General features: G+C 30.8%; 1 protein-coding gene across 3 annotated transcripts in view; it reads right to left on the minus strand.

Moving 5' to 3' along the window:
* LOC131846100 (protein scalloped) overlaps positions 1-19,055 on the minus strand; it is an 82,510-nt gene extending 63,455 nt beyond the window's left edge. Inside the window, exons 1-2 of one of the 3 annotated variants that reach the window (XM_059195321.1) lie at positions 18,697-19,055; positions 2,121-2,197 (exon numbers count right to left, since the gene is read on the minus strand). In XM_059195321.1, the coding sequence (XP_059051304.1) occupies positions 2,121-2,154 (34 nt within the window). In that variant the 5' untranslated portion in view covers positions 2,155-2,197; positions 18,697-19,055. The remainder of the gene's footprint in view (positions 1-2,120; positions 2,198-18,696) is intronic. The other 2 variants (XM_059195324.1, XM_059195322.1) reach the window with 2 other exon arrangements.
* Between the last annotated feature and the right edge of the window lie 5,233 nt (positions 19,056-24,288).

The following is a 24,288-nucleotide window of genomic DNA, read 5'->3' on the forward strand; positions in this document are numbered from 1 at the left end:
TTAAATTGTTACTAACTAGTTGCGACTTTGAATTTAGCTGATACCAAACTCTCCAGTGATAATAAATACGTTAATAATTGTAATTAATTCGAGATACAATTATAAACTCGACCTCTGTTACGTTTAATTCGAATACGAGCTGATAACGAAATTTGAGCAAACATTCACTACAATAATAGTGATTAGTTTAACAATTTCATCTGGAACTTGGAGACAGTAATATAGACAGATAGAGTGACTTACATATATAGATAAATAGTATTTAATTAAGTAAATAAGTATGAATGTTATAACATTAAAATTATAATATTCATAGTTATTTATTAAAACCATATATAAAGTAATTATTATTATGTATTTCTACTTTGGCCTACTACAGTATGTATTAGCGCAGTCTTTGCTAAATATCCTTATCTTACAGGCTTATGGGTCTGTATTTTGTAATTAGGTCTCCCATTAAAACATTTTTAATTGGGTTGGTGTCGAAATTGTTGAGCCTATAGCGCGTTTAAGCAAATGCGTATTCTTATTTCCGAATTATGCAATGAAATGATGAGTATGACAAATATGTGACATTATTAATATCTTTTATTTTTGCCCATATTGTATTTGTATACATTACGAATAGTTATCAATATCAACGAAAATTATAATAATCTTGTCAACATGTAATTTTCTATTGTATTCCTACCAACGCCAGAATTCGCTACATTGATTGTGTATGCTGTCCATGAATTATAATTCATGAATAGCATACACAATCAATTTGACATCAACATCGCATTTTTAGAGTAGGTGAAAAATAATTGTATTTCACCTACTCTTAAAACGCGAAATCACGCATTATCGTTTATCAATATAGAAGTACCTACCTTGTTTTGATGAAATTTTAACTAGTACTATTCTCGGTTCATCGCTACTAAATAATTACTAATGAAACTACTTAATCAATTTCTATTCCAATCAATATTAAATTTACTGAAAAGTAGGTATTTAGCATAGTAAAATTGTAAAGGCACTTTATATATAATTATAATTATCAAATTAAATATTTTATATAGTTAAATTATACATTCCAATAGGTAAGTCGAATGAAACGTCAAGATTGTATTGCATTTGTTATCTGCTCAACGTTGAGTTTATAGTTTTACGCAATATAACATTCATGATTATATAAGTACAAATAATTAATTGCTATTGGCATCAAACAATTACTATGTAACTAGACAAGCAACATAGTACATAGATTTATTTATTCTGCATTTTCCTGCGACAATTACATACCTAATTGCAATTATAAAAATTAATACAATCTATTGCAAATTGCTAATATTACCTATTACATACGTATATTGCCTATACTTATAGGAAAATTTATAATATCAATAGATATACAATTTATACTAAACTTTACAACTACTGGAACTGAGTTTAAAAATTATATTGTCCAAATAACTTGATAATTTATGATTTCATAAGCTGTATTTCCTAGGCCTAATGCTACGCAAAGTCTAATAACAACTACAGCACACGCAGTTTGCGTTTAGGTACATTTTATCCTTCGTAACTACTAGTTCATAAAACCTATTACATTTAGGTTAAATAAAGTCTATATTCAAATTATTTAAAAGACGACTCAATCAATCAAATTACGAAAAAGCTTTCAAGTTAGTTCAAATTATTTCTGACAAAAAACATTTACACAATCAATTTGGTACAATCGGCAGCTACCGTAAGATTTCATTGACACTACTGGTTGCTAACAACTTTATTGGTGTGAATTTCATAGCAACTCTATGTGGTTTAATTAGGGAAATATTTTTTTTAGAACAATATACCACAGAAAATTCCTTCGAATTGAAAACCTCTTACGTTTGGAAGTCAATTTAAAAAAAAGGCAACCATTTTGCCTGGAAATTTTGGAAAGCCATTTTGCAAGCCATTTTGTAAATATTCATTCTGGGCCTTTGCCCACTGGACTCTTCCAGTGATAGTAAATTTTCAACGGCATATTATTATTATCATATTACTACGATACTGTTTATTTTAGGCAATACATGAGTATTATTGATATGAATATAAATTTTTAGTACTTTCATTGTTTGCATGTTATTTCTTACCAAGGTTAGCGTAGTATCCCGCGGGGTGCATCATGAACGAACGAATCACCGTTGTAAATTTTCCATTTGTCACTTACCTAAAACGAACAAAATGTAAGGTGAAACAATGAACATATACATTGACTATACTACACCACACAACATTAGGTATTTGTGGTGACATTTTAACAGGTATTTCAAAGACTAGTTAGAACTCAGAATCAAGATTAAGATATGTTATATAATATATGTAAGCTATTACAAAAGGTTTTAATCTCTGATTATATTATTTTAATCAAACTGCGTCATCTTTTAGTGCTTCGTTGTGATAAATAGATATTTTTAATACAATTTTAATAAAACCCCCGATTGCGTTAAAGGTACATGCTGATGGACCAGTAAATAATGATAAGATTGCTGATCTGAAGTCAAGTCAATTAGGCCATCATGACAAAATCCTGAATGTATGGAAACCGACTTGATATGGTACATTGCTAGAATGAGATCACTAATACCTATTACTTAGAATCCTTTTTCACTTCCTCCTCCTCCCAGCAATAAGCATTAAATATTGGTATGCCTATCATAACGATTCTTTTGGTTGCTATTGCACCAAGAGTAAGGGACTAAGCTATAATTAGCAATGAAGACTATTGGTCCTATCAGCTTTGGTCGACTTTAAAAACCATCATGGTTGCCTTATAGCCAATTGTTCAAGATGAGATATGTAAATAACTTAACTCCTCATCCTTTATAGAATTCACTAGTCTCATCATTTTAACGTATAGGTAGGTATTATTAGCACATATTGGATTATCATTCCATTATCAATTATTTTAAAGCGCTAAGTGTTAATAAAATTATTTTTTTATACCATAGTGTCCCAGGTTTAGTTATAAAAAGAATAAGAATTTCAACATAGCTTGAAAACAAGTACAAAAGTACATATGTATATAGAATTGGCTTCTTATAATATCTACCAAGTACAGGATTATTAAAGTGGCAATAATTATATGCGTGTTAATTAATGATACGACCGACACATTAACTAAACACTATATAGGTAATAGAATTAATTAAGTTCCTAATTAACACAAATTGGAGAGAACCGCAGAATGTAATAATAATAACTATAGTTTAATACGTACGTTTGTAAATAGATCTAACACTTATTCATTGATCACTATTGCTCAATTCATTTTAGTGCTCGTTACTCACAAATTACGTACGTAATATTTATGTGTGTAAAATATTAATAACTATGTCTTCATTTATTTATAATTCTCTGTAATGATTAATTCTATTTATTAACTATGCAACTGTATATAACTAACACACAATAACTAACATTGTAATACTTTTTTTCTTATTTTGTTTTGTCTGCGTTATTACAAAGTTAAAATTTATAGTAAAATCTGTGACAAAGTGGGAAATGTGTGTCTTTATTTAAATTTAAACATTAACTGCATACTGTGCGTATCTAAATAGTATGTATTTATAGTAAATTGATAATGTTTACTACCTACTTACATACATGTCAGCTACAAGTTTAAAGTATTTTAGTAATAATTTGTATGTATTCCATAACTATATGTATCTAAATAGAGACATATTTAATTTAAAGAAAAAATCAATACTCTCCAATGGTTATACTCCACAACAATCCTACAGCAATCATGAAATTTCATCGTTGCAATTATCTCATTTGAATGTTTCAGTATGGACAGGGAGTATGCATGCAGACTGCCAACTGCCGAATATTTTCGATTCGTCTAAAATAACTGCGTTAACTCTGAACTGTAATAATAACGAGAATTGGAGAAATTTCATTTATATCTACCTATTGGTTATTAACAGTTAAGAGGTCACTATCCCACTCATTGGTCTTAAGCGACATGTTGTGTAAGTTTTTTTTTTATAAAAGGAACTCCCTATGCGCACTGAGTAGTAACAAAAAAAAGTGAATTTGCAAGCTAAAGTTTCAATAGGCTTAACGTTTTGATATAGAAACGATAACCAGTTTAAACCATTTAATAGACATACTAAAAACGATAATAAAATGTAATGAAGAAGAAAACATTCAACGGATACTGACAATATCTTTCTTGAGTTGCTATTTAAGAGGACTAAAATGATGCTGTATCACATCGTCGTCTTAAACCACTTCTATCCTATCAAAACGAATTTTTTTCAGCGTTAAAAACTTTTTTTAATTGCCGATCAGTATCAAATAATATAATACATTATTATTTGTTATTGATACTAATATATATATATATATATATTATATTACTAAAAACACCACCAATAACTTAGGTTTAGTCCAATGCAGCAGAGATATACGGCTATACCTTCGATATCGCATGAGTTGCATTACTCGCGTACATTATTTGCGTGAATCTGCATAGCATATTCGACATAGGAGCCAAAATACAGGCTTGCATATTCCGCCCAAGGCATGCGGAGGCGAGCACACGTGGCTACCACGGCTGTCTGGGCTAGGAATCTGACCAAATGCCCATCGAAGCACGATTGTTAGCTAAATAGCGACGGCTTATTTACGATCTATACACCTCGAGGAAACAATTCTGAGGTGAGAGGTCTCACGCAAGTATTTTAAGTAAAATTGTGAGCCTAACTCTAGCATTTTATTGTGGAATCAAATATCTTTGGCTTTATTTATTGTCACTTGCAGTATTGTAGGGGATTTAATAGTTTATCTTGAAATGGTTACTGTTTGGACAAAACCTACACTGAGTTAAGGCTTTTGAATTAATTGTTGAATGAAATTGCAGTGCCCTCATTAACTTTTGTTACTTAATATTTCTATTTATAAAACAAAAATCATTACAATAATTACGAAGACAAAATCAACCCAAAATGTGTGAATATTTTGTAGTTATTGTTATATCTTGCTGCCGATTAGTATATATAAATACTTTATCTATAGCTATTGAAATAACCATAAATTAAACCTTTATTTATTATGAATGTAACATATATAAACGAAATAATTTGATGAAGTTGAAAAGTTAGATGAGAAATGACAAGATTTTTTTTTATATTCATTCTATCCATTATTAATGAGCAAACATAAAATTGAAGATTTCAATTTACTAAATCATTTTACTGCAGCGAGGTTTAACCATTAAAACTGTTGTAACAATAGCTATGTCAACATACAAAACGATTTACGCCATTTATGTATAGATAATCCTCATAAATAGCAATTTGCGTCGTGACAAACGATCTGCGCTGAGTCGCTTAGTTTGGAAATCGCGTATAATGCCGCTATTGTTAATTATACAAGTCACCGCCTCGCTAAACATACGATTTATTATCAGCAAAATGGAACAACGATACATCTAGCGTGAGATTTGTGCGGCAGCCATGTCGTCGTAATGCAATGAATAGTTTAAAACACTGAAAAGATTAGACAAATGATCGTATACAGAACTCAAACGTAGAGAACGTGTTACTTTGCTCGGTAATGATTGACTTTCCAACTCATAATTTTAAGAATCTAGACTAAACGTGGAATCTTAATGAACCGCACGCTGTTTATTTACGTAGCGTGTCAGAGTCGGGTTTACAAGTTGAAAAATCGACATCTCCGGCTTCCAGCAATGCAGCAATGTCGACCGGCGATCGAATGGTGAGATAAAAGAAATCGGGCTTCACATCTGACGGCCACGCTTTTCGGTCGAGAAACACTACTGACAGCGACCTTACCGGTGTACTTACTTAACTTTATGCTTTTAACGGAAACTTATCGCGATATCAAATCTGGAGCGGCGATTAAGAAACAATAGGACATTAATAAAAAGTTGTGGTGCGAGGCATGATAATGTTCCGTCTACGGCCTGCTAGTGTGTTCAAGCCCACCGGTGGGCGTGAACGATAAAATGTACATTTTACTTCGGCGCTTAAAAATACTAACACCGGTTACAGGTGTCAAACACACCGTACACAGGGGTTGTATATCTCTAGGCAAGCACAGGACAGGGGCAAATAAAACAATGGAACAATGAAATACGCAGGACTAAAGCGCGCCTCTGCTAATGAACTGCTGCGCAGACACTAAACAGTTTTGGTATTAGAATATTTACTTTTAGTCTATTAAATTTTTATATGTATGTATTAACAATTTATGAATACAATATATATATTAATATATATTGTATACAATACAAATAGGTTAAATTATATTTAATTTTTGATTGACTAGTTATACCACCTTGGTACATAAAATTTTTATATTTATATTCACTCTACATGTTGAAAAAAAAGTGTGAGTTCTAAAGAAGATTTTTAAATACTTTATTTCTATAGCAATTTATTTATGTAGGTATAAAATAAATTTTTTTTATATCCATAATAAATATAATTTGATTTATATTTCGTTCGTTGAAATAATTTCGTTACGTTTAAAACGGTGAACAATACATGACAGAGATAAACTATAATATGCATGTATTATAAATATATATATCTGCCTCTTGAATCACTTTTATCTATTGTTGAAAACTGCACTAAAATCCATTGCGTAGATTCGCAGATCTAAGCGTACAGACAGCGACAGCAGGATCGATGACATGTTCAATCACCAAGTTGTTATGTTGTGTTAGTTATTGTTTAAAATAGAAAATAAGCAGGAAAAAATGACTGTTATCAAATCTAACTATTTGCACTATTTAATTGCAATACCTGTTACAGTTGATAATCATAATTCGAGTTCATATCCATCTCCAGCCATTCATTAAAGTAATTAGCGATTGGATAAAACGATCAGGAGTAGCTCAATATAGATCCAATTAAAATAATTTATGTGCCACAATAAAAATGTGTTACTTTTTTTTACTTTTAGTCTGAATAGTATATAAAACTAATAATTATATTGATCGTCATTTAGATATCGAGTCACGAGTCCCAAGAGGGTTTGGTCAGCGATGCGGTGCTAGATGAAAAAGCATCAGTCGAGGTCCAACGCGAGGTATGCGCGGAATGGGAGGGAGCATCCGGCGGCTGCGATTGTTACCAGTTATCACTGAATGTTTTCCACCGGGGCATTTTGTGTCGCCACAAAAAACCACATAAAGGGCGGGCGCGGCTCGTTTGAGAAGCCGCCCCTGTGGGAAAATCGTCGCCAGAAAACTGCGACGCAAATAAATTATAAACTCTCTCACGTGGAACGCGATGCGGCGAACGCTTTATACGAAACGAATAAACTGTGCTTTGTTACGAATAAAAAATGTTACACAGGTACCTACTCGTTCTTCAACGCGATTTAATTCAATCTAAACTTACGCCTTTCCCGTTCGTTGGGTTTATCGCTGAACATGATAGATACACAGATACCAATCAGTGACCTATATACTGCACCAGATAAGTAAGTCTTCGACAGATATAACACGAGATGAAGAAGCGATTTATATGTACAAATCGTCGGAACAACCGGCCTTTGTAAATGTCGCATGATATCACGACGCCGAGGAGAATCATTAGCGAAAACGGAGCGTCCCGGAATAGACTGACAGCGGGACGATTGCACCGCCCCGTGATGGATGACGGGAGCGAACCGGGTTATTACTGTCGGGCTTAATATCCACACCAGAAGAAAATTAGAGTATAATGAAAAAACTCAAATGTTCCTTCAGAAAATAATTGAGCTCTTTTTTTGGAATAACATATTAAGTTAAGTATTTTACGAATAACATTTTGTAAAAAATATCAACAGATCGTTTACCTATTATCAATTAAGTAAATAGGCGACCCTACTAAACATACGAGTAGTAGCTCTGTTGCGCGTCCATGTCACTCGTATTGAAAACTCGCAGAAAATGCATCGAGCGATAAGAAAAAATTCAGTCCGCCGAGCACATATAAGTACAGCACAGCGACGGTGACATTCCATGGGGAATGCCTAGCATATCGAGACTTAAAGTAACCATTTACCGATTGCAGATACGCCATGGTCGAACAAGTAATCTGGTCAGATCGCTTCGCTCGCATAGTTATTGCTACATATAATGTTTAACCTAAATAAGTAAGAAATATTTCTTTTCATGGTAAGTTAATGAGGTTTCAAGATATCTTCGTGATTGTTTTTAATTAAGACTAGTAGTTATATACAAGCCTATATTTGATGACGATAATGATGTTTTGATACTCGCTTAGATTATTTATATAACATCTATGTTAGCTATGTGTCCATGGACGTAACAGTTTCACTATTCATTGTGAAGTGAACTGACCGAGCAGTCATTAAAGGAGCAAAGTTCCAGTTAACGGTCTCGGCGTGGAACAACAAAAAACTGGTCCTGCCTTATGGCTACTACTTTCATCCTTGTCTCTCGTAAAACCTTCTTTAAGGAACGAGCAGGATAATTGTAAGTTTTATTATGCCACCACTAATATGAATCGAGTAATTTATGTTGCAACAGGCGTATTGGTCCGTCTGAGTCGTAACAACTGTCATCGGTGCGACATCAATCTTTTAAACTGATAATAGTCGGTAAACAGATCGATTGTGCATTGTAAATCAACATATATACAATACTTATCCGGCTTTAAAAAGGCCGTTTTATTATTTATTTATTCATTATCGTGGTTAAAACTTCTACAAAAAGCTAGTCTAATACTGTTTACTGGGTTATCTACCAGCTAACCTTTACTTACCTATAAACTAACACTGTACAGAGTTGATTGACATATAGTTATTAACATACACTAACTATAATATTAAGCAACAGTTTGGTTTAATAGCTATGTTGATCATTAACTTTACATTTGCTACATACTTTTACCATTAAAAGTGTTGTAGTATGTAAAATTCAAGAGAAAGGTCGTACCTTAATTTGAATTGTTGTTATGTTAAAGCTTAATTTTGCCTAAATTAGGGAATGTGATCCCCTCCAACCAAAACAAGCAGGACACGTTACGGGCGGCGGTACGTAAAATCAATATACACCCTGTCCTTTGCAATTTGCTACTCTGAATTGAAATTGTATTGTCATATAAATATAGTAGTAACCGCTACGTCAAACTCGACACTTGGTTATGAAATTCTACTACATTATTATATTATAAAAATTGTCGGATTATAGATTAATTTACCAATTTATGGAGTTCTTGGTGTAATTTTAATATCATTATAAAGCTTTTCAATATATTGAATAGTGAATTTCGCACCTTAATTCTTAAATAACATTTTAAACTACTTAAGTATTCTTAATCGATTCAGTAATACTTTAATTCAGAGTCAAGCGTCTTGTGATTTTTCGCAAGCAAACAGTATTTATAAAGTCGGCTCTCGTCTGTGCCGTCGACGACGCTAATGAAGCAACACAAAAACTTGTAATTGTTCCCGTCGACATCTGCCTTGCGATGTTTCCATTAAATCCAATGTTATTTGCAAGAAAACACTTTTTCCTTCTCTCCAAATGCAAAATGTCTGCCATTGGGAAGGAAATTTTATAAAACTTTCTTGCCTAATTATAACATTTACGATTGCAATAAGATATATTCTTATCTTCCTTAAAAATGAGCAACAAAATATACATTCATGCCCATAACTCACTGTATTATTTTTTTAATATCTTGGTACTTTTGACTATTACTCTTTAATCTAAAGTGATGCAGTTTCTTTTTCAATAATTAAGGTATTTTGTTATACTAATCACATTTCCTAAGAGATATATTGTAAATGTGTAAAAGATAAAAAGTATATTTTAATGACCTTTTAAATTTATATATTCTACTCTCTGTCTGCTAAATGACGTTTGTCGCGGCTTTAAAAATTACGCATACGGCTAGACCGTGAATAGAATCCCACGCATGTGACGTCTGTACATCTAATAGTATGTATTATTAACACACTTATTAATTTATTTAATTCTTTTCATATTGTTTGTTTATTCAATAGTCTTTAATATATACTAGCAGTGCCTGCGGCTACACCCGCGTTAAATTTATACTGATGAATAAGTTACATTAACGTAAAGTTTCATTAAAATCCATTCAGTAGTTTTTGCGGGAAAGAGTAACAAACATCGAACCATCCACACTCAAACTTTTGCGATTATAATATTAGTAAGGTACAGAGAAATTAGACACAAATTAAACGTACACACTACTTGTACTATACTATATATATTTTTAATATAATTTGCAAACTTAACATATTGTTTATTGCATAAGAAAGTGTATGCTTGCATATTAATTATTATTATTGTTAATATTAATAGATGATACGTATTACTTGACCTTCACTATACTTTTTAAATGTTATAAATAACTTTCAAAGGAGTTTATACCGAGGAAATGCCTAAAACGGCTTACATATGTAATGCATATAAAGTAAGCTTGTGCTACACATATTGAGTAGGCTGGTAGACACCTAAATAAATAATATATGTTGCTTACAGCATTTCCTATTACATATCTGTTGCTATTTTTATTACCGGTGAATGAAAATAAATTAGCAAAAGACAATGTTTGAATTATTTATATATAATTGTATTGTTATGTGCATCACTAGCTCTTTTACTGATATTTTTACTAAAGGTTGTCGAGATGACCACTTTTTGTAATATTTAATTTAATTTTTTTTATTGATTTATATTTTTCTATATCTGGTGCACAAATAATAAAAAAAATACTAATATTGTATATACCAAAAACTGTCAGATTGTACGGTCATCATTTATGGTATTTGATGTTAAGAGTTGTTAGGATTAAGATTTTAATTTTAAATAACTTTGCTGTTACTTATCCGTATGGGATAAGGACATGCAAGGGCTTTATAGGTATGCGGATAAGTGCATAAGCACCCAAAAGAGTCCTGTAATCAATAAATATATTTTTACTTTAACTTTAATGTATGTGGGTATAAATAAATAGTAGTAATGTATATCGCATACATGTGTATTAGTCTCTATTCATTGTCTATTGTATACAGGCTACTTCAAACTGAAATTTCAACATTTCAATAATAACAATATTAGAATAATATGACCATTATACGTAATCATAAAACAACGTTGATAGTACAAACAAATCTAAAATCAAGTCTAATATAAATAAAAGACTGTATTACATTTTGCAGACTCTAGAGCGAGTTAGTTTGTAACTCGACATGAAAGCGAAGCAGACAAGACAAAAGGTATGTTCTCACAAGCCGTCAGACAATCAAAGCGAACACGGACCCAATTGCGAAATAAAACCTACAAATAACAATTTTAATTAAATCGCCACGAGCGGCAGGAGCTAGCTCGGGAGCAATGTCGACTGTAACTGTACTTAAACAATGAACTCAAAGAGTTTCACGTCAGATCTACCTGAAATGTAATTAATCTATTGGTTTTGTTCCAGTTAAAAGAATAATTTTAAAATGCACAACTGTTGGGTCAACCGATTATTTGCTTTCAAGGTTCCGTCGTATTATGCCGTTGTATCACGTAATTTATTTATAAGTAGGGCGTAGGTAGAAATTATTTGAAAAAAAGTATAATTGTCAATAACAACTTCTACGTGTTTAATATAAAACACTGATACCTATATAATTAACTTTTTATGAATTTGAAAACATGTTTCAGACTTAGATACTAATGTATTTTTAACACGGAAATAAATTGACAACATTAAAAAAGTCACTAGATTATATTTAATCCTATGAGTAAAGAAACAACTGGTTATTCAGGTTCTAATCGATATACCTCGTCGGACAGGTACTAATAAAGGTATCAACTAAAATTTTCGTATATTATTATTCTCGAAATCAGCACGAATCATAAACGGCGAGAAAATAAAATTATAACACATAATTAAACAAACACTCCTGGTTAATGTGGTAAAAGCGAATAGCGTCGATTTCACAGAGCCATAATCCTCATTTGTCACTTCTTTGGAGAGCAAAATTGAGATAAATAAGAGGCAAGGAGTGGGTCCTTTCGCTCCGATCCCCTTTCCACACGAGAAGGTCGAATATCATGGTTTGTTGTCAGTGAATTTAAGCTTTATAGCTTCACTATTACGGTTCAATTCATTTGGACAATGATCTGTATTTCATACGAGAGTAATCCACAAATAGGAGTACGAGAATAGAGCGAGGCTACTGGACACACGTCGCAATCATATCTCCAGTCAGTGATGTAAAATTTTTCAACGGTATCGTTTAACATGACGTTAATTTTAGTCAAAATTTTAAAAAAAATTTACTTAAACCTATAAAAATATATCTAAACTGGATGTCGTTGTTACAATAAATATTAATATTTATTAAAATAAATCTATCGAGTGCAGAAATAAGAAAACATAAGAAAGTCATATTTTGGGTAGGTCTAATTTATTATGTATTAAAGGTTATCCCTATTTCAGACTCACAGCACAGCTCCTCACAGCAAATCAATTCAAATAATAAATTTAAGTATTTTACTATAAAATACTACATGTATTCTTCTTGCCATCACGTTTGTGAGGAGAAATAAATAAATAACATTTTTATTATTATTTTTACCATACGATAAAATCTCAGAACAATATTTGTAAATGACATAAATGTACAAGAGTATAGTTTCGAATGTTCATGGAATCACAGATGTGCTACAAAACAATCTTTTTTCCGGAAAGGTAATACAAGAGTATTATGGTACACAGTACAAGCACAAATTATAACGGCTGATGTCCCTGATGTGACGACGGGTGCTACTTTTTATAAGCATGTGAGCACAACAAAATTTTTACTAGACTTACCGAGATGGTTCATATTATTATAACTCAAAATCTATTTAAATTTGATTTATGTTCTACATGCTTAAGGTCAGATAATTTCAACTATTTTACTATTTATTATTACTTTGTTTATTTAAAAATATCATTTGATTGAATAATTTAACTAGGATTGTTGGTAATAATTGCCACACGATGCCTCATTATATACAATCAGAAATTGATCCTAATCAGGAAGGTCACAGGACCTGTTTTAATCAGGGGCCAGTACTCTGCGCTAAACGATCGTAGCCTCATATATTATACATACAAATAACAATATTATGGTTCTAAACGAAATAATTTTAATTCAATAGCTAGTGAAAACCTAAGAGAGGGAGATGATTTTGTTTACTTGGTTTTTGACGCTTTTTACACTTACATATAAAATGTTAAGGTAGCATATTGTTCATATCAATGTATTATTCATCACATTCATTTGTTCTAAAGATAACATAAACAAATGTACAAGTTTTCTTTTCTAAGATGAGTCAAGTACAATTGCGGTTACTAATGAACAAATACTCAACAAACCATAAACCAAACATGACCAATTTCCTAACTGAAACCTGAGAGTTTAATTGGTACTTCTCGCCACCTAATACTGAATGAATTTGATTCGTGGTTAGAAAGGTTGTTTGGGGATTAGATCGGGCCTCAGGTCAATAAGGCAGGAGCAGGTAGCGCAACCGCACGCACGGTGGTCGCTTTCCGTTATTCAATACCCTGTCTGGGCTACCCTTATTCATACAGGGAAATGGCATGAGAAATTTGTTTTAAATAATGAAGTAACGAAACAGTTTATTTTGTAATGCGTACTTAGGATATGGTACATCAACCAGCGCTAACGGCATACGATACTGATACACTATCCTTCAGTGTATCAGTATTATGGAACACAGTTACCGTTAGCGCTGAGGATGAAGCGCTGATAAGTTGAGGATGAAGTTTAATCGATGAGTCATCATGATGAATTACTAGGATATAACTACGATGGTTTCCAGATATGTACCAAGTGGCGATTAATTTGACATAATGTGACGACAAATAGCCCTCATTACTAACGCTCCCCTCTTCCCCTACATAACGTTTAAGATTTCAATTTATTAATTGAAGCTGACACACACGATAATCAGAGCGCGATAACTAAACTGCCAATTACAAAGGTAATGCGACCGTTATTAAATATTGCAAAATTATAATTGTTATATTCAATAACACGTTTTCATAAAAATAATGATGCGTTCCTCGCATATTCATTTGTACTAAATACGTTTTATATGCATAATTATAGTTAGTTCACATATCAAATTTCATTACAATATGTTCACAGCCTATAAGAGAGATTTCTTTATATAAATCTGACCTGAACTATAGAACTAAAAAGACACATCCTTTATTGAAGTTCGTTTATGATTTTGGGGGATGTTTTTATACAATTTTGCTACAGTAGAAATATCAATTCAGAGGACAAAATGCATAATAATCTTAATTGTTGTTCTTTACAAACAAATAGTATACTTTATTATATGGATACAAACAATCAAATACATTTACAGTTAATTAAGATGATTGGTCAATGACACAACACTAACAGTAGAAGAAAGAGTACCAACACAATCTGTATTTCTTTTTACTCGTATATGTGTAGCACCAGATTCTTTTTCTCGCATGAATCAATTACTCTTTGCCAATATTCTAGACTGTGCTCTGTCCCTCTCCCACACAGTTGAAACGATTAACACAATCATTACGTGAAAAAGAAAGATGTTTTTGCACCGACTGTCAAATATAAACCGTATAGAAGCGATTCTCAGTAGAAAATATTCGGGACGGAGTTTGTTCTCACCAATATATGGAACGAAATATTTTTTTAAAATTCCCTGAATATATCAATACAATAAAGGTAAGAATGCTAAAAATGTGACGACGCAAACACTTTTCGCGTTTCATACACAATTACCGTAATTTTTACTCATTTATGAATGAATTACCACTAAATTGTTATGAAATTGCTCATATACCCACATAATATGCAAATTAATGGCTAAATATTTGCATGCTCATGCATATTACAATCTTTGCTTTGCCTCTTGTTGTTCAACATCGTTGTAAATGATGCAAGTTCATATAAGTATAAGTGTGAATGGGCTCTACCATTACTGTATCCGGAGCGTGCCATCAGCTGCACTTTAATTCAGAATGTATAAGTAAACACAAATTTAGACCTAGAAATGTTCTTTGCAGCACTTTGCATATTTAGTGAGTAGAAAAATGTTTGAAAAGCGTGACGAAAATCGGCACATCTAAGATCATGTAAAAGTGTTATATATAGAATGGTTTAATCAAGGAGATTAATAACCGTCTGTGAAGAAGCAAATGGCGCTAAATTCAATTTCCCTAAGACAGAATACGTGATAAATTGTTCTGAATCGGCCATTAGATGCGACGCCGCGTGAGGGCCCGAAGCGTCAGCAGTTTACACGTCTTATTGCTTGTCGTGCAGCTCACAAGTTCTCGGCGTCGCCCGCGTCGCGGCGCGCAATAAAAACATCAACCGTATTGACCAAAATAACTCTTGGCACTCATTCGAGAGTCCGACAGATACTGTAAAGTGAAGCGCTCCATGATCTATACAGAACTCTACGAGTATATAAGTCGCACTTCGAGGTATACCGGCCAGACGGTATGAACTGATGAACTGAGGGCACCGTGCCAAAATTAACACATATATTTATTCTTTGATAATTGATATTTTATTCCATATTATTTAATACGATTTATATGAATTTGTAGCAAATATATACTACGTTACTGGCCTGCCATAGTTTCGTCTGAGAGCTCATAATTCTATTAGATTTTTGTTATACAAGCAGCATAAGATTTACGTTTCAGCTTAAATCCTCGAATTCTTATATTACAGCCTATATTCTTCTATATAGTCTATATTTAATATAATAGCTTTTTAATTTTTTTTTATAAAATCCTCTCACCTAGTAAATATAGAGTATAAATAAAGTAGGAATATTACAAATATTTAAAACTTTTCCATTTTTTCCACTGCGTGAAAGAGTACAATTAGTTACTATAATTTTAACATGAATTCATACATAGATACATTGCGAATTGGATGAGAATAAATTTTAAGGCTGTGTTGCATGCTAAACAGGACATGGAGTGTACTGGGGTTATCTTATTGTATGTCGGACTGTTAGTCATGCATATCAGTATATTTTAGCCTACAATTTTTATAAAGCACATAAACTTCTGATTTATTTTGACACAAACAGTATTATATCACACATACTAGCAGATTGAACACCAGTATCCAGTGTAATTGCATTTACATAGACGAACTTTGCAACTTGTTAGTTAAACTCTTTGGAATGAAATCTTTTAAGTATAGTATAATACAATAATCATTATATCAACATTATGGTATTGTTTACAATACAGTATTTACTTAGTTTAGAAACCTAGATACTGCACGGTTGGAAAATGGATTTACAAATAAAACTTTGCATTTAGAACAACCGTTACTAATGAGTACCTGTCTAAAAATATAAAAGTAATGGTTACTACAAGAATTTTGATTAAGAGCATTCATATCGAAGTCTCCCAAAGCCTGGATTACCTATGCATTAAAAACAATAACAATTACTTTTAATATTATTAAAAGGAAATATTTTTAATATATTTTTTGTATGTTTATTTGTTCGTAATGGATGGATATACTCAAAAATTATTTAACCAATTTTTAGTGTTATTTTTAAAAAGCGACGGGATGAGAAATCAGTTTCAAATATTTTAGAAAGATTATTTAAAAAGTGCAGTGTGTACGTAAAATTATATCTCTATGATCACGTATTAAGTTAACAGTAAAATTTTAGATTTTGACAATATATTATAAAAAATAGTATTGTATCAAAATCTAACTATTAACTATTTGAAAGTTTTCTTTCGAAATATGCATCTATGTAGATACATATTTCAAAACTTCAAATAGTACCCATATTACAATATAGGTAGTAAACACTTACAACTAAGATTGTAGTTAGATTTTGGAATTACGGTACCTACGTTGTGACAGTTCTGTTCTTAAATAACTTATAATATAATCTTACAATTCTGTTACGTGTACGTAGGTAAATTTTTTTTTGTTTTGTACATTCAGTAATGCTTCCTAAAACATTATACTTAACAAAGTAGTATTTTAATAATGCTTTTATACCTAATTAAATTATCAATCTCTCTAACTAGTCTAGAATCAAGTTCAAATACTGAACTTTTTTAATGTTTTGCTGTTTTACTTATTAATTTTTAAGCCATAGACCATATGTAAATCTATTAAAATAGTTCCATACTTTTATTTATTTATACAACATATATTCTCTAACACAAAATACGTCTATGAGTAGGATAACCGCCTGTTTTACTTCGAAAGCACTGTAAAAAAATTATCGTGTAACTTTTTTAAATTAGGGTCATTAATATTAACATTAAAATAATCCTAACACAATAAAAAAAAGCTATTGAGTTATAAAATTAGCTGATTTGGCATATTATTACTGTGACGCTAGACACAATCTATAATTTTCACTTTCTAGTCTATAGTTAATGTTAGTAGTTTGCCAGTGCCAATATGTTTACTATTAATCACTTGAGTGTTTCATTGTTTCTTCTCATTCATTTAAGTGTGTTAAATTAAACTAAATGTGATACAGATACTCCTTATGAATAATGTGAATTAGAAATATTGTAAGTAAATATAACATTCATAGTAGATATATTATGGGATTGTGAACACTAAAAGTCATGACCTAATTACGGACGGAATCCAGAGAATTATTATAAAATAGTCGATTGTGTATAAAAATTTTTTAGAAACACTTTAAATGAAGTGCTATCACGTCGTAACTTGATAGCTTTGATACCCAATCTAAATTCCATAGTTACTTTTCTTCTTTGAAAATAACTCACTGCAAATTTGGATTGGACCGCAATTTTAAGTCTCTAAATAGGTATCTTAAATAAATTCATGTTTAATTTAATAAGATAAGATATTGTTAATTAATAAATATTGTACCGTATAATTAAACAAAATGTATGATAAAGTAAATTCTTTTAAAGAATAAGAAAGTAGGCTATCACATAAGCTTAGAAAAGGTAGGTAATGTATAATGGCGCCAAAATTGATAAACTAGTTATATGAGAATCTACACACTACTACATATCTTTGATATCTAGGTAGGGTCAATTACCTTCTTAACTCCTAATAATAATACTGGAGATCAATATACTTTTGCCCCTAGATTAGTTAATTATGCTTAATATCTAGCCTTATTCTCATTCTTTAATCCTTTACTGGTGCCCTTTCCGTACATTATTAGTGCAGATGGGATCACCATTCCATGATTATTTATAATCCATGGAAAAACCTACATCAACATACAATACTAATTAAACTAATAATATCAAGTTTAAATACAAATACACAAGTATTTTACGTTTTAATATTTATTTAACTTATATAAGTCTATTAATTAATAAATTATATAATAATTTAACAAAAATAATTATTTATTAAAGTATTATAAAGTAATTTTAAAAACATAATTTTTCGAAAATCGAAAACTGTTTATAAAGGCACAGGTAATTAAAATAATGTGTTGTTATGACACCTTTTCTGTATTAATAAGTATTTCCGTTTCCCTAATTGGTTAAAATACGGTTCTCATAGCTCGTGAGATTTTTAGCAATTAGGTATGTTAAGAATTTACAAAAATATTCCAAGAATGTTATTGTTTGTTTTCAGTAAATAAATACTCACGACTGGGATAAAATTTCGAATAATAACAGTCCATGTCACTCGTTAAGAAAATCACTGCATCAATATAAATTTCACTGTCAATTTGTTTACCATTCACACGCGAATTCCATTAAAAACGTTTGACATTTCATAAAATAATCTGACAAGTGACATCACTGGGCGCAGAATACGTCAAATCGCATGCAGCCACAAACGCGACTGAAGTGTATCGCGGGCGAACGATACCATACCGCGTCTTTCGAAAATTGCGCCATCCCAGTAAGCACACTCAAGCGAATTTAACAACACAAAAGCACCTTGAGCACACTTCATTACCGACAGCCTGCATAAATGCGGCCAAATCTCAAAACTAGATAATGTTTACATCGCAAAACGCCGACAGCCGAACGACCGGAAGTCGCAGAGGGGCAAACACGACAACTATGTAAAATATTGCAGGATCGCGATCGCATTGTTGACATTCCCGAATAAAATTCACCAAAATCTCGTTTTAATTGTATGAAAATAACATAAAAAGTAATTTTTACTTACCTATTATGGTGTTTGAAGGTGAAGTAAAGGGGCGAATTTTGATTAAACTATAATTTATGAGTAAATTTAAAGAATATACTCTTATTGGTATGCGAAGAATGGCACAAAGAATCTCGACAACGCACGCGACGAATGCGCACCTCGTTTGCGCATATGCTGACACAACTTCACGGACGTTACTCCCCTTGCCCCGCACTCACCCGGTTTTGTTTGATAGTGTATGTGCAGAGAGTGGTCAAACGTGAAATTGTGAGTTCGTATACACGCACACATGCAAAGATTGTACCTGCCCTAGCTACTCCCGCTTTCCGCCATCTTTGATGTGACAGAGACCGAGCATTATTCTATTTCAACATTTACGTTTCTTAGTGCCATCTGGTATTTTATTATTAGTTCGAATATGTGACAATAGATGGCGCTTTTTCGGTTTGTTGAAATAATTGATTAATTACAGTTATGATACTCATAAAGGTTCACTTCTGTTTTGTTGATATCTTGTTAGTTAAACATTATAAATGTTTTAGGTGAACTTATTTTTACTCTAATCATGAAAATAAAGTAATTATTTTACTTTTTGTGTCTGTTTACAATTTTCATGTTAGTCTCTTTTGGTAAAAAGGCAACATATGCTGCTATTCTGCAAGTACACCTAGTTTCATCTTTGTTGATGAAAATTTTATAGCACAAAATGTTAATGAAAGAGGGAGTAGATCAATGTTTATTATCGAAATATGAAGACGTATTAATATAAGTCATTTATTACGTAAAACAAACGGATTTATTAGATCCATGCACAAAATTAAATATCTAAGTTTATTTCACAATATACCTGTATAGTATATACAGTTTCCATGGAATTTAATAAAAGCGTAGCTTTCAATCGCTCTCTATATGTTTACTCTAACTTAATTGCAGATTATGAAATTACAATTAGGTTCTTAATTATCTAAAAATATCTAAAATCAGAAGAGAAACTAAATATTATGGAAAGACCGGTTTTGAAAGTAAATACTAATTTAAAGATGAATCAAAGAGCGCTCATATAGAAAAATCTATCGGTACCTAAAATATATAAAAAAATTAATAACTAACTTGTAAATAATAAAATGAGGATGACCTATAGGTATAAAAAAGCACATAGGTACCTGGTAAGTAAATTATTTACATAAAAGATAATTTTAAAAATCATAATATAGAAAATAGCTATATATACTTACGAATATGCCATCAAGGAAAATAAATAACTATTTTTTATTCCAGGTAACTATTTATTTTTCAAATATCTATTTGTATGTAGATAGGTATATATGGTTTATGTATACATATAAATAAAATTGGAGTGTCTGTATGTAATATTGAAATAACTGTTTTTTACTTCGTGCATATGTATATAGGTAAATACGGTACATATCCATATACCATAATAACATTTTTTACAAATTTTTGTCTGTCTATCAGTTTGTTCCGGCTAATTTCTGAAATGGCTGAACCGATTTTGACGGGACTTTAGCTAATGTAATAAGGCGTAACTTAGGCTACTTTTATTTAAAAAAAAGAAAGTTAAATTCCACGCGGAAAAAGTCGCTGGTACAGCTAGTTAGAAATATTACCAGATACTTCTCGGTTTTTTAAAAGAGTGTTTATATATAAATAATAGGTATTTTATAGCGAACGGTTGTAACTACTACATAACTAGGTATTACTTTGTACTTCGATAAATTCACCAATAAGAAATGAATGAAAGTTAAGAAAATTGAGATTATTTAAAGACTATAAATATTTTTTTATTCGTAGTATATTTTAGGTAATAACCAATTATTAATCAACACAGATCGTCTAAGTTAGGCTAATTGACATTAATTTATAAAACCAGTTTCACGAATCATGCATGTTGAAATTTACAGTAACAAAATTATGAAACTGTATGAGCTCGTGTCTGTTTTTTTAATTAGTAGGTAGTATGATATTAGATTTCAATAAAAAACATGTAATAAACACAACAGTTTGCATGCATGAGCAAATTAAAAATTTACATCTGCAGTTGATAAAACTAATTTCATTAAATTATTTTCTTTTTCTTAGTTTTTGTCATAACGAATGAAATGAAATTACATTAAATTACAATTTTGAAGTCTTAAAAGTCTTGTAGATTAATTGGAGTTTTTTTAAGAACATTGGCAATGAATAAATGTAGAATATCGAAGTAATCATTGACAATAAGGTGAAGTTGTACAGACAATTATAATTCTTCATTTATTTATTGAATAAAAATGACATTCTTTCTTTTCTGTGATTACTAGTCTATCCACTAATTTTATTGATTTATAACAGAAACTTATAGCACACATTTTATATAAAAAATAAAGAAGTAAGTATACATTTTGGTCTTATAAAAAATATTAATTATTATTTGTGTATATTCAAAGAACACTCAAAGACCGCAACGGTCCAGTTAGGATTCATAATTACCGAATTCAGTGCCAAAGAATGACACGCAAATGTATCTAATGAAAATCAGGAGACACATATCAATAGATCCAATTCAACCCAATTTACAAAATTGGTGTACTTTAATTGACTTAAGACTGTAAAATTACAAACTTATTCAACATTCCTGAAGTTATAGATACATAATTTGCAATGCAAAGCTTTTTTGTCTAGTTTTTGATAATATAGGTACGCAACTCAACAATTTATTGTTGATTTCCGTGTATTTTGTAGAAAGTAGATACAGTATGTATGTTAATTCTCCAACACGATGAATGATTTGAAAGAATCATCGAAAGTTAATCGTGAAACGAATCATCCTGTCTTATCTTGTATCTGCATAAAGCATTTGTGCGATTGCAAATAGGTATACAGAATTAGAGTAACATGTTAATCTAAAAGGTAATATTAATTATAACAACTATAAAACTATATATATGTATAACTATAGTTATTTATATGTATAACACGATGACTTAAATTTTTCATGAAACAGATAGAGAGTATTAGGTATGGAACATCATGAGGTTTTTAGTCCCTAAAATTCCACTTTATCTTTCCGTTAACCCTTATCTAAAATGGCCGAGTTTCTCTAGAAGATTATTTCCACATAAAAAAAGTTAATCCAACATTTGGTATTGTTGACTGTGGATAGATAACTAGACTGTCGTCAGGCGGGATTTGCCCTTCAACCCTTCCATAAGTCCTTCTGCGTATTTGGAGTGCCCTCTGCAATAAACCATGCCGTTCGGTGAACCTGTAAAGGCCAGCTGCGACCAAAATCACTAGAATAGTTACAAAAAAATAGATTCAGTAGACATAATTGCCATCTCGTCAAGTCATTCTTCGATCCTCGACTTAATTATCCAAATAGTTAATAATTAATTAATTGTGATCAGTTTGGTTAAACTATATTGCTAAATACATAATGTCCTAAAACTCTAATATGTATATATATATATATATATATATATATATATATATATATATACACAGAAATTTAATCCCAAAAGTGTTAACAACTTTCTGTATCTTTAAATTTCTACTCTATCAGTTCTACTATAGTAAGAAAATAATAATTTATATGATTTGTGTCAACATGTTATACATATAATTTATTTAATATACAAAAATTACCAAATGACTCAGGTGTACAATAACAATTTTGTATAAAATTACAACATTTTAATAATAACAATAACAAAGTAGGTTCATAACAATAAAGTCAAATCGTGTTTTATTGTAACAAACAGAGAATGATTTCTACTTATTAATGTCTATTTATCTATTTGACTAGGTATCATTAACTTATCGCTATCGCAATTAATGAAATTACTACAAAATAGAAAAATAGGTATCTTAAAAGATAGATAGAGAATTGCGTTACAGCTTGGTATAGGTATAATTCTGAAACTAAACACTTCCTTTGTGTTAATATTTATATCATTCGTGTAAAAGAAAATTTCTAAACATTTGGTTAGAAACATGTAATAAGCAACTCTATCATTTATTAAATTTGTATTCTTTCTTTGACTTACAGCACTGTCCTTAAATTATAATTCTTACTTTTTTTTGATGAGTTCTATTAAAATGCAATCCTTGTCGAAGTATTAGGTACTACCTTGCATTAGGTATTATCTTAATTAATAATAAGAAATGTATACCTAAATATTTAGAATCTTAATAAAAAGCAACAACGTAATATAAATAAATAACAGAGCGATGTAATATTTATTTACAGCATAAACAAGTAACTATTTAAATAAACCAAGTTATAAATTATCAATTAAGGAAAGCCTACTTCATTCATTTAAGGAAGAAGCAATATCAACGCAGACAATTCCTCTAGTATGAAATCTACATTGATTTCTTTGACACATAGTCCATTATTTTAATTTTTGTTCGTCACATAACAATAACAATTGCTATTTGCGTAATTATCTACTTAATTTACGCATATGATTCAAAACATTTATCAGTCACATTGGTTTTATTAATAAGTATTTTAATTGAGGTTATGCAATGGTGCTTAATTTTATAATAAATAAACTTCGCATATATACTGTATATATATATATATCATTTTTAGGTAAGATATGTTCAAGTCAATATATATATTAATATAGAACATATATAATTTTCTCCATAAATATATTGGTCCTTTAATATAAGCAAATTAATTTATAAATCGAATTAACAGTAGGTACCTATGTATAATGTAGTAGCTAAATGTTTACGGTTATAAATAGATCTTATAATAATTAAGGCAGTAGATACCTACCTTTGCCTACATTTTAGCAGTATCTATATTTAATTTATATTATTAACTTAAAGTCCACCAAATTCCGATATATGTACGAGTAGATACATGTTTTCAATTTTATAGGTATATCTTAGGGTTGCCTCTCGATCATTAAACTCCATCGAAGTTCAGCACAAGTGCAATTTTGCTATTTTAGCATCGTCCCTCTGAGACTGATGAAATATACACAAAAACAAATACACTATCAAGACTTTTATCCTAGAGAAGGTAATCACAGGCTTTGCTAATTGTCGATGTTGAGATGAACGCAT

This window comes from Achroia grisella, unplaced genomic scaffold (genome assembly GCF_030625045.1).
Source record: "Achroia grisella isolate CSIRO2021 unplaced genomic scaffold, CSIRO_AGI_Agris_v1 utg501, whole genome shotgun sequence".
Taxonomy (NCBI): domain Eukaryota; kingdom Metazoa; phylum Arthropoda; class Insecta; order Lepidoptera; family Pyralidae; genus Achroia; species Achroia grisella.